Below are 12,855 nucleotides of genomic sequence, written 5' to 3'. Positions count from 1 at the left end.
ATAAAAAATGTTATTTGAAGTGCAAATAAATCAACATGTCACACAATTTCAGACTGTACTTCAAATGTTTTCTTCATTATAATACTGAAAAAAAGAAATCATTGCAATGTATTGCAAAACTAAGGCATTCAAATGTAAACCATGTAAAATAAGACAAAACCTTTAAGCTTTTCTGGCCACACACTGTAATTCTCTGCCCAGTATTCAAATATTAATCACTCTCATTTCAACATAAACTGAACTTTATCCAACTCTTTAACATTCCTTAAAAGATTCACACAATCCCTCTAACACGTATCTATTCCTTTATTTATCTATCTATCCATCCAATCAGCTGTTGATGCACGTGTGGACAGGACATCATTTCCCATCATGCATTAAGCGTTTCTAGTCCATGCAGGCGGCCGCTGGCAGTGGAAAGCTGCTGCGCTCGCCTTGCTCAAAAACTTCCCGTTACCGGCGCACAGGTTATGTAAGCGCATGTCGGTGGCATCTTGGACACAAAATTAACCGGCATACACTGTACACCGATCGACGGCGATAGTATCTGCGCCCGCCTCATCTCAAACAAGCCTTTTATCTCACCCCGAGCCACGCTGCAGCTCCTCGGCTGAGAGACTCTGATGAAGAGAAGAGTGAACTGAATTAAAAGTAACGCGCCACATTTTATAGTCAGTAACGGTAACGGCGTTAGGACGCTGGGAAAAGTAATTAGTTAGATTACTCAGTTAGTGAAAAAGTAATGTAGTTAGTAACGCCGTTATAATGTAACTCCGTTATTCCCAACACTGAGGACTACCTTAGCTAGAGGATTTGAACTGTGGTGCATGTTTTGGGTTCATGAGGGAAACTGCTTTGAAATTGGAAAAGCACTATATAAAAATGTGACCATAATCATTTAGCATACTGCTAGTTCTTAGAGAATAATAACTTTGGATCATGAACTAGTCCTGTTTTCCAAGTTTTTAAGACAATAAAAATCAGATATGACACCTTTAAAGGGTCCGTACTATGCAAGATTTATTAGAGCATTTAATCAGGGTACAAAGGTGTTTGTGTTGTCATTGACTTTTGCGTAATTCTGTGATTTCAAAACGCTCTGTTCCACAGGTGGGGGTCCCCTAATTCCTGGTCTCCATGGAGATATTGTTGCTTTCTCAAGTGTTATTTATTTTTTTATCATTTGAAACACATGTAAAATACAGTAAAACAATATTCCAGCAAAAAAGAAAAGAAAGAAAAAGAAAGAAAACAGATATACATTCATGATTTTTGTCACAGACGGTGATGCATCTTGAGCAGCTGACAGAGAAGGCAGCTTGCAGGAGAGCAAGGGGCGGATGGAGAATGGGGTACAAGGAAGACGGAAGCTAGTGCGGAAAATGTCGCTACAATTACCCGGGCTGCCAGAAAGAGCCTAATCAAATGGCACTTGGCACAGCGGGGCCCCAGCCTCACACAGCTGGTAGAGGGACAGAGAGAATGGGCTGTGACAGAGGAGAGGAGAGAGAAGAGAGCAAGAATGCCGGAGGGAGGAAGAAGAGAGGAACATGGAAAAGTAGTGTAGAGGGTTAAGAGGTTCTGGGAGATGTGCGCAATGCTAATTTGAAAAAAAAAATGCAGTGTTGAATTTAGTCAAGTATTTAAAGTGAAACTAACACTAAATCCACTTTTTTCACGACTACACTTTGCTTATGCTGTTTCAAATGCATTATATACTGTAATATTTTTTTGACAACTTCAGCGCAAACTAGGACCATTTGCTGCTTTCAGTGTTTGTTTGGTGTAGCCTTGGTCCTCTGTTCCCTCCCTGGATCCACCCCTGCTCTCCTTCTCCATGAGCCCAGCTACTGTGTGTGAGCTGCAGTGTCTCGAACTGTGAACAAATGCTGCAAACAAAATCCAGGCTAAAACTTTTGAGTAGACACATATAGACTTATATGTTCTATTGCTTTTATGAGAAATCAACAGATATTTTCCCCAAAAAACATGCACGCATTGCTGCGGCATACTCTCGCTGTTGAATCTATAGACATATTAACCTATTTCATCAGATGCAACCTATAACATTGTGAATAAGCTGAATTGACAAAAGTGGTGTAGAGCGACTTTATGGAATCTAAAGTGTTCCTACAGACTTTGATTTGGCACTTTGTGCTTTTAAGGTTAAGACAGGTAGAAGCGGCGACTGGTGAGCGATAGGCAGGAGAGAGAAAGAGGTGGTTGCAAAACTCTTGAATAAGAAATCTGAGTGTTTAAAAGAACTTTGACACATCTGTCATGGGGCAAATATTAAACCTAAAAAATGTGTTGACCTCAAGAGCACTTAAAGCAAAGGGGCAGGTGGTTGAGCACCACCTGGGTTCTATCTGTGCACATCTCTAAGGGGTTACTGTAATCAGATTACTTTACTTTTTAGTAAAGCAGTAATGTAACTAGTTACAGTTGAGCATTGACTAATTAGATTACAGTTACTTGTCCTTGTATTCCATAAAACTCTGTTGTAAAACAGAAAAAAAGACAAACAGGTAGCACGGGATATTATCTTCTGGTGTCAGACATGGATCAGCTCTGAAACAAAACAATACACATATTGGTTTATATTGGTTTATGGAGTGTGTGTCACCTCAAAATTAGGTTCTGTAACAAAAGTTTTATTTATCATTCTTTTTTTTTTTTTTTTTTTTCCAGTTGGTTCCTGAACTGTATGTTTTCTTTTTTTCAAAGTAACTTATGGTAAACAGTAGGCCTGTCACAATAACAAATTTTAAACTGGGATATATAGCATAAGTAAATATAGATGATAAATGTTAATAATGCAATCAGAGATAGAGCAGAATTTTCCCCCAAAAGGTTTTCAAAATTTACAATATTGTAAAAAACAAAACAAAACAAAAAAACAAACAAAAACAAAACAACAATGTCCAATTACTGCAAAGAAAAAGTCCCCACGATAAATATTGACTCCCAAAAATGATTGTTTCATATGTCATGTGTTAAATGATAAGTAAGTATTTATTGTGACAGGCCTAATAAATGGTAGTCAAATTATTTTTGAAACATTTTTGTAATCAAAATAATTAGATTACTTTTTGAAGAAGTAATCAGTAGTCAGTTATCAGATTAGTTTTGCAAAGTAATTTGACACTGGCTGCTACTACTTTTACTTCTAAGTATAATACCTTTCTTCATATTTTTAACTGAACATGTTATTTCAGGCTTAACAATTGCATTCCAGTCCTTCCAGTTTACAGGCACAGAGATTGCATTCTCTCCTCTCCGAGCTAGCATAACCACGTATTTATCTTTGTCTGATTAAATCACCACACACTGCTTTAATGGAATAAAGAGGGAACCTTCGGCGATCAAAGCAGTGCGCACCCATCTCACCTGGCAACCCTGCTAGAAAGAAGATGGCCGATCTATGCTAATTTCAATAACTCCTTAATTATCGTGTCAGAGCTCCTTTGGATCACTCTGATAGGGGGATGGGGTTTGCAGAGGCGGAGGAGAGAGAAGCAGAGAGAGAGGGAGAAAGAAAAAGAGGATGTTGCGATTCTGAAATATTAATGGGACTGAATGACAGGGAGAAAGACTGGAGGTTAGGGTAGAGGGTGACATTGCTGTTTTGGTGATGGTAGAGGCAGGTTTCACCATTAACAATGAAATATTTTTTTGGTATGTGACTTAACATAGTGCCCTGTGTGAACTTGAAACCAAAAAAAAAAATATATATATATATTATAAATTTTAATTTTCTGTAATAGAGCTAAAGTTTTTTGAAGTATTATAATTTCTTTCACAAACAACAAAAATCTCTTGTCTTATTCTGCATTAAAATAAAATAAAATAAAAAATGCTAACCCTTTAGTTTGGATCTGTCCAGACATGTTCTGAAATGTGACCTTTGCATTAGTTTGTCAGTTCATGTTTTGGACACTTGAGGTATAGAAAGAATTGATTCCTTTACAGAAACAATGTTAATGGTGCTCTATGTAATTTTTCTTGTCCACCACCTGCTTGTCTCCATTGAGATGTTCAGAGGCTAATACTTTTTTTGGATTATAAGTGGCATTTAAGTAAGGCATTTAACTTATATATCTCCAGACAAAAGGTGACAACACAATACCAAGTTACAGGTCAGAGTCACAGTGGTGAAGTGGCTCAGAATAAGAAGACAGGCTTTAAGGTTTTGGTTTTCTTTGTACAATAAATAGCATTTGTAATAGCACAGAGGCAAGACATATATTTAAAGTGGACTATTACACTTCTATGGGGTATTAACTGCTAACATATTTAGATCACCTTGTTACCTTTTATTATTTTGAAAACAATATATAAAATGATTTTGCATATACCCCCTCTTTTATGACAGACTATACAATCAATGTAGGCAAAGAAATAACATCCCCATGACCAAGTTACATAGTGCACCTTTAAAATTTCTGTTTTAAAATCTGATACATGTTTGTATTTTAGATTCCCTGCGTAACTTTAATTGTCAGTGTTTATCACAAATAAAATACTCCACCACAAGAGAAATTACTGCCCCTCCACTCTGCAGTAAAATTCTATGAGTTTTTTTACACAATTCTTTGGTATCAGTATTGGATCAATATTGCAGAACTACACCTTATATTACTTGGAACGGATCAAAGCAAAGATCACTGGTGTCACCCTTCACTACTTTCACATATGTATTGTGTGAGGAAACAAATCTTAAAAATGTTCAAATCAGTTTCAATTTTCAATGACATCCCTACCTCAAAAATGTAAATACTTTTTTTTTTATTTTGTTCTTAAGATGTTTTAGCCCATGTACTCTAATAAACAAAGGACTAAGGTTAGCATGGAAGGGTGTGAAGAGTGAGGAGAGGCATTCAACAAATTGTCAGATACACGAGAAAAAAAAAATAATTCAAAAACAAAGAAAGATTCTTTTCTAACAAACTGAAATGGCATTTATGGAGCGACTTCGATAAAGCAAAACTAAAAAAAAACAGCTGCAGGGGAAAATCTTCTAATTTTTTCTCTATTGTGATCAATTTGGCAAACTCAACACTTGGTTTCCCCTTTTCATTTGAACTAATTACCATAACTGACTGATCTGTAGACTGACGCATGTTTTCAATTTGGAGTGACAATGGCGGATAAATGGAAATATTGCCACAAGTTTATAAAAAACATTCACAGCATGAAACGGAAAAAGCAAAATGCCTGTCAAAACATTTAGCTGGAGTCGATTTCAACTGTGTGTTGCAAACTGTGTGTTGACTTATTTCACAGTTGCAGGTATGCTAACAGCCTCCAGCTCCTAGCCAAGTTTGGAGTCATGGGCAAATCACGTAAAATATGATAAATTTGAAATGTTCTGAGTTCAAGATAATGTTACAAGGTGAAAGGAAGTATATAATTTAAAACAAAAAACAAAAAAGAAACTCACTGTTTGCTGCTTATACAATATACTACACAATATATCAGCTCTAGTTATGAAGTGTTTTACTCTCAGATAATCAAGAAGTGTGTGGTAGCATGCTAGTTGTTGTTAGCATTACCGTAATGGCAAAACTTGCCTCTGAGAGTTGTTAAAAAATGCTTGTATACTCATCACGGTAAACAATTAGGATGTTCGGAATACATAAGTGAGGAGTAAATTTGGACGACTGCAAACCAAAAAAAAATAAAAAAAAAAATCCATGCCTTTAAAATGACAATGATGAACTGCTCTGAGAAAGTGCCTATATTTCAATCTATATACACTGCTATATCTAGGGTTTGTAAACTTTTATTCCCAAAGACCACATTTAACATAATAAAATTGGTTGTGAGCTACTTAACACAATTATTAATGGATTGTATGCATATTTCTGTCAAAAGAAGCATTGATGCATGAACTTGGGATAAAAGTGTTGAAAAGTCAAATAGCCAACTGTATTTATAAGTCAATGTAGCTAATGACTAATTTCTATACAATGTCCTGCATTCACACTTGCAAACACACTCATTTATACACCAGCGTAGACACTGAAAGCAAGTGTCCTGTCCAAAGACACAACGACAGTATATTGTGGTTCAAGTAGGGCTCAAACCACTGATCTTCAGAATGGTGAACAAATGCTGTAACCACTGAGTCCCTGCTGCTCTGATAAACATTTTTTCTATTTGAGGCAAAATTCAAAGTCTTAAAGTGGTTCACATGCAACAAATTTGCAGTTGTGAATCTTAATGTGAAAAGGGAAAAAAAAATCTAAATGAATTCAATTCATATGGTATATTCTAGCGGGCTGCTACCACAACAATGATAATAGTCTGTTGTAGATCATTGGTTTGTTGCCAAATATCCATGTGGAATGTGTCAGCTAGGAACTCCAATATTATACCAAGATAACAAAATCTACAAGCTTCATGTTTCTCCAATTGTTGAAATTATATCATATCTTACAGAAAGATGGGGTAATATCAAAGTTAGCCCTTTTTTTGGAGGGGGTATTTCTTTGTCCATACAAACCATACCAGTATCTAACAAAATCTACTAAATGATTAGATGTGAAAATAAGAACAGTTTTTAAAACATATTCTAATTCACTCATTATTACACTTATCCACTCTTGTTACTCACTAATATACTAAACACAATGATTTGGTATGAGTCTCAATTTCAAATTCTACCAACAGCTTGAAGTATAGTAATAACCAACCTGGCTATGATTACCTCCTGGCCTCTATGATGTATATGACCCATACCCACCTGCTTTTCAATGCCCAACACAAACTGCCAACTGCCCCGCACCACCTTACCCCCCTGCAACCGCCCCCCCATGCTCTTGAGCCAGATGCTAAACCAGTGGCATCTATAGCAGCACATTTGAATAGTGTTGGCTAATTATGTCAGCATATGCGAAAGGCTTTAACGGTCCAGTGGGCAGACAGAATGCAGTGCTGTTGGGTAGTTGGCAGAATTCAGAGATGGGTTGGGTTTATCTTTTGCAGCAGGAAGCTATAATATTTAGTATGTGGGGTATTATATTGGCAAACAAAATGCATAATAGCCAAAGATAATTAGGTTCATTTATTAGCAGTTTCTCATACAGTTCAACAATAAACACGTATCTAGGGGTTAAGTGGGCACCTTATAACTGGAAGGTTTGTCGGTGGAATCTCCAACTCCAACCAGTGCATACATGATGTATTGTCTACAGGGCCAGTCCTATCCTTTAAGGAGCCCTAAGCTGAATTTGCCCTCGTGGGCTCTCGCCACTTCAGTGTCACATATTCATATTTGACAACATTAAGCCATCCACTTATAAAAAGACTGCAAATTCTAGAGGCTCACAACAGCAATAACCACAAGTATAAACATGGAAGGCAGGAGGGTGTGCCAAAGAAATTTAAAAATTCTGGACATTTTTTTCTTGGATTCTGGTGTATTTTAATGTGATCCAGTTGACTAATGTGATCTTACATTTATCAATTTTTTGTCATAAAATGCAGAATTGGAATAGAGTACCCAAACAATGTACTTAAAGCAAGGGTACATCCAAATGATCCAAGTTAAGAGAGAAACAGCCTGGACATAACATCAGATTTATAATCATCAGATCACTTGGAAAGAGAGGATTTTAGGATCACATAATTTTTATCTTTATTGTCAGGCTTTGGATGCTGTGATTTCACGCATATTAATGAGTAGAGATGCAGAGATACTGATATCAATATTGGGTGCCAGTACTCGTAGACATTTTGCACAGTGCTCTCCTTAACAGTGCACATTAACTGTTCTGCATATGTAACTGTCAAATGAAATATACAAATATTTAGGACTCTAGAGGGTTTTACAGTTCACAGAGGATACCAGCGCAGTGCTTGTGTTTACAATAATAGCATGTTAACGTTGCTAAGTGGTGCTAGGGTTTATTTTCTTGTGCATGCATTGAAACTTATTAATTTTTAGCGCCTAATAGAGCATGTTCAGAGCTTTTAAAAGAGGTATAACATGTCCATATTGGTCACAGTGTGGCCGTCGTAAAAGTAACACACGAGTCACTGTTATGATAACAGTGAAGCATTAGCAGTTAGCGTGTTAGCAGTCTGCAAAGAGGAAGTGGTAACTACAATTATTTCAATAGATAAAATAAGAATTCTAAGATGAAAAAGTAGGTTATACGATAAAAATCCAATGAAATTAATTAGATTTACCACATGCATCGGTGCATCCCTATATGAGCATTCACAACACATTCAGGAGTCATTCACAGGTTGATCTTTTGTCCAGCAGATTTAACAGAGGTTTCTTCCATAATCAATGTTGCTAATCTGACACAGGAGCAGTGACCTGCTTTAGCTACACTCACAACCAAAAACAGTGTAATAAACTGACTCATCCACTCTCCTCTTGTGCTTTAATGTATATATCCTGTCTGCACAATTATATATCTGCAAGTCCACTGATGTAAAATGGTGACATATTTCAAGTCTTCTCTGAAAAGTCCCTCTTTCCCCAAAACGATCTCTGGGCTCTTCATACATTGTCCCGTATTTTATATAAACTGTACTTCTCTAACTTTTAGTCTTTTAGTGTGTAAAACACCCATTCAAATGTGCCTCTGCTGCCTCAGCGCTCCCAGAGCATACCTCCAGGGAAGGGGTCCTTCACAACGGTGTAAACACGCAGCTGTCCACACTAATGCACAAATCAAAAACAAATGTAGGCAGCGCATATATATAGCAACTGGAAATAAAACACATCTAATCATTTAAGAGGGATATGCAAACTAGTATAAACACGTGACATTTAGGTTACAGAAAAAAACCTTTCCAATCATTATTTTCAATATACATGTATGGGCTCTTGGGGCCCTCTGGTGGCCTTGGAGCCCTAAGCAGCTGCTTAGTCTGCTTATAGGCTCTGATTGTCTATGAACTTGTGTGTGGCACAAATTGGCAATCATTGGCAAAGTATGCAGAGTGAGTGATTAGTGGATCTTAAAGAGGAAGTCTTGAGCTTTCTACCATGTCAAAACCCTCACCAAAAACATGCCTAAAGAGGTTTTAGATGTTATCCATGCATGTTTGAGTATTTTAGCGATCTCTCCTGGGCCATATTCAAACCGTCTGTGCGGTTACCTGTAAGATTCTGTCCAATGCTCAGCCATGCTCCCACATGACAACTGTCCACAAATATGCAAAAACAAGATACAAAACTGTACACAGCAACTTTACAAACATGATGAAATGTGCAGTAGTTTCATTAGTGGGATGCATGCATTGTGCTGTGATAACGCTCTGAAGGGGGAGAGACTTAGTGCAGAGAGCAAAGGGAGAGCAGACAAAGAGTGTCAAAAATGAACGTGAAACTTATAAAACATGTTAATATGTTGTTTTTGGTCGCTTTATACCCCATAGAAGTTTAATACTGCCTCTTTAAAGGAGATGTGCTGTGCAGACTATTATATAAAACCTTTTAGCACATTGTGGTTGGTGTATCCAGCATGAGTAATCCTATATTGTCCTGATTGACCACTTAGCCATCATGTTCAATGTAATTAAGAATGAATCAGCATCACAACTGTTACAAATAAGAACTATGATTTGAACATGTTTAGAGCTAGGTCATGTTTCTGGAAATATCAAAATCTCTCTCTCTTTTTTTGTTTTTTCACTGATTTTAAAATCTTGACCTACATAACAGCAGTACTAAAAAAAGCAAACAAAAAAAACATGCCTTCTTTAACAAACGAATAAGTAAACAAACAGCAAACCTCTGAAGATAACAAACATTAACGTTCAACAAATGACTAGCTAAGTGAAATTTTTTCAAACATTTCTAAATCCCATAAAACATGTTGACCTATGAACCACCAGCCATTAAAAAGTGCCACCACATCCATTCTTTAAAGACAAAGAGAGGCTCACCTTTTGGCTGTTCTCCTTTGACAACAAAAACAGAAATCAATGTGTCTGGGCCACTGCCGCTGCCCGATACCTTAATGTGCAATCGATAGCTAATGTCACAGCCATTTTTCCTCATCCCACCATTCCATAGGAGCCCACAACAGCAGTGTGACTGTAGTATGCTGGTAAAGAAACTAGAGGAGCTGTGGTAAGCGCAGGGGGCCTACTTCATCTGATGTGATATCTAGACACATTATTACGAAATGTATTGACGGCAATAGAAACAAAGTAATAAATATATGTAAACCAAAGTAAATCTGATGTAAATCTGGCTGGTGTCTGGTGTCACTTCATTGGAAACTGTAACCACATCAAAACAATCAAGATGGTCATTGTTTGTCTATCACTGCCAGGGCCGGCCCAGCCTATAAGCGAACTAAGCGGTCGCTTTGGGCCCCGAGGCCTCAAAAGGGCCCCCAGTCTGGCAACCCCCCACAATATACATTGCATTTAGTGCGTGTGCAGTACGCGCTACTGACGTTTCTCCGCTGTAGCGCAGTAAGTGCACTCTGTAGTGCACACATGATGTATTTGTTTTAACAGTCTGGCAACCAACTGAATAATGCTACACCTGATCTTGCGATGATTGGCTAGCTTTATTGTAAGCGAGCACGAGTGTGAAGTAAACAAATGCATAATGTAACGGTACTGTTCCTGACTGTTCCGAGTTTTCATCGTCTTCATCATGTAGAAACAAAGCTACGCGCCGGGTGCGGAGAAGCGTAAAAAGAAGAGAAGAAACATTAATCTTGAGGTAATGCTGAGTGAAACTTACAAAGAGATTAATACAGTTGTTCATGCGACAAGTTACGTTATTGTCATTTTAATTCACAATGTCACCACCCACCGCTACCTCGAGTATGTCAACATGCTATTAGCACTTAGCATAGCATCGCAGCGGCAGGTGTACAGGTGACGGGGCCCAGCCCAGGCCCAGTGCAAGGTGGTGTTACTGTGTTTGTGACCGACCGCGCACCCTTCTTCCCAGTAGTGAAATTGTCATTATGAAACATAACATTTTCATGATCGTGTTTCCTGCCTGTAAATTATGTGTGTGTGTCGAAGCCATGTGGCTCGTGACAACAGAAACTTTATTTAAAAAGAGTTTAAGGAAATGTCTGATATTTCAGGGTAATGTTTAATAATCTTTCAATTGTTGGATGTTTTATTGAATATTAATCCATGTTTGAATCCATTTTTTAAGTTGCATGAATGTCATTTTTTTTTCCAATGCACCACCACAGTGTTGAATTTTATGTAATGTAATGTTTTGTTTTGTTTTTTTTGTATAAACTGTGTCCTTTTTATTGTTATATGAGTGCTAAAAATAAATAAATAACGTAATAGTCACAGATAACGGCAAAGTGCCTGTGATAAAGCCTATAATTATTTAATTTCATCATTATTGTCATTATTCAGGAATTTGGATTTACATTTAGTCTGTGTTTTATGTTTTTTCTGCGAAGGCTCTTTAGACAAATTCTTTGCCATTGGAGATGAAGTGACATCCACATCTCAAGATGCTGCTGAAGATGCTGAAGCTGGTAATGCATGGAAACACATTTTCCACCCATTATTTTTCTCCTAAACCATAACAGCTACAGTCATGTGACTTTCTCACATTGTGCCCCATCACAAATAAGGCCCCTGTGATTTTGTTCACACGTCCACGTCAAAGCATTTGTCTTCTACGAATTTTTGAAAATGAAATTTGAAGAGGGCGCTAGAGAGCCATTTTGTGAGAGAGTGCCTTGATTTGCATATCATTGCGTTCAGCTCACAAATGTGCATAAACGCTGTATAAGCGTTTTCCCAACAAAAAATGTGTGAAAGAGAAATATTTTTTTGAAATATTCCAAAAATTGCGATTTTGTTGAAAATTCACCCTCACCACACCCAAAGTCATAATCAAAATATAATTGTTAATCTTTAATGACACATGGGTTTAGAGGGATTTGACCAAATTTGAAGTGTTTGTGATGAAAACTGTGCGAGTAGATGTCCTGAATGTGAGGGTGTGCACTTTTGTCATTCCCGGGTTTGATCCAATATGGCCGACTTCCTGTACATTTTAGGGCGGGGCTATAATATCATTTTTGTCATGTCCCAACATGTACTATTTTTTTGAGGTGGCGCTACCGAGTCGTCTTTCGATATTTTTTCTCGAGGTCTTTTGTGACAATTAGAGCTCGTTGAGTTCTAATTTTTGACTTCACTCACTGCCATGTTGGGGCGTGTTTACTACTTGATTTTTGCCATTGTCCATGCTCCGGACGCGATTTTAATGAGTCCCTCGCTGGGACGTAGTCCCAGGCTCGGGCCTAATAATAATGGAAACCCATTTTCCACCCATTATTTTTCTCCTAAACCATAACAGCTACAGTCATGTGACTTTCTCACATTGTGCCCCATCACAAATAAGGCCACTGTGATTTTTTTTCACAAGTCTACGACAAATCGATTGTCTTCTACGAATTTTTGAAAATGAAATTTGAAGAGGGCGCTAGAGAGTCATTTTGTGTCCCAGGCTCGGGCCTAACTATTTGTTAATTACAAGTTAAGTCTTTCTTCATGCTTTATTAAGGCTCATTAAAAATAGTTACTGTGTTATTAGTGTTTTTAACCAACAGTCAAACCAGGCAAGTTCCTCTTACAATGTATTTGAATGCAAACAGCTAGCTAGCAAACATGACAAACAGTTTTTAACACAAGCAGCTACCCCGATGCCAAAAGTCTTCACTGCAAAATTACCTGTGCCATCACTACACTCATAGACGAAATAATCCTTGCATCCAATTTCCCAACACACTTTTATTATCTGTCAGCAAAACCCTGCACTTCTCCACAGACATAGTTTGGCACATAATTACATAGAAGATCCTCATTAGTTTCTAAGGTCTCTAT

At 37.5% G+C, this 12,855-nt stretch overlaps 1 protein-coding gene across 6 annotated transcripts in view; it reads right to left on the bottom strand.

Moving 5' to 3' along the window:
* The window catches only part of nrxn2b (neurexin 2b), a 1,142,582-nt gene that overhangs the window by 759,277 nt on the left and 370,450 nt on the right, over positions 1 to 12,855 (bottom strand). Inside the window, exon 4 of one of the 6 annotated variants that reach the window (XM_055228866.1) lies at positions 435 to 446. The exons of the other annotated variants lie outside the window; for them this stretch is intronic. Within the exon in view, the coding sequence (XP_055084841.1) occupies positions 435 to 446 (12 nt within the window). The remainder of the gene's footprint in view (positions 1 to 434; positions 447 to 12,855) is intronic. 6 annotated transcript variants of the gene reach the window in all.

Source organism: Periophthalmus magnuspinnatus, chromosome 18 (genome assembly GCF_009829125.3).
Source record: "Periophthalmus magnuspinnatus isolate fPerMag1 chromosome 18, fPerMag1.2.pri, whole genome shotgun sequence".
Lineage (NCBI taxonomy): Eukaryota > Metazoa > Chordata > Actinopteri > Gobiiformes > Gobiidae > Periophthalmus > Periophthalmus magnuspinnatus.
Note: the sequence above shows the minus strand (reverse complement) of the source record. Positions and strands in the feature narration are given on the sequence as shown.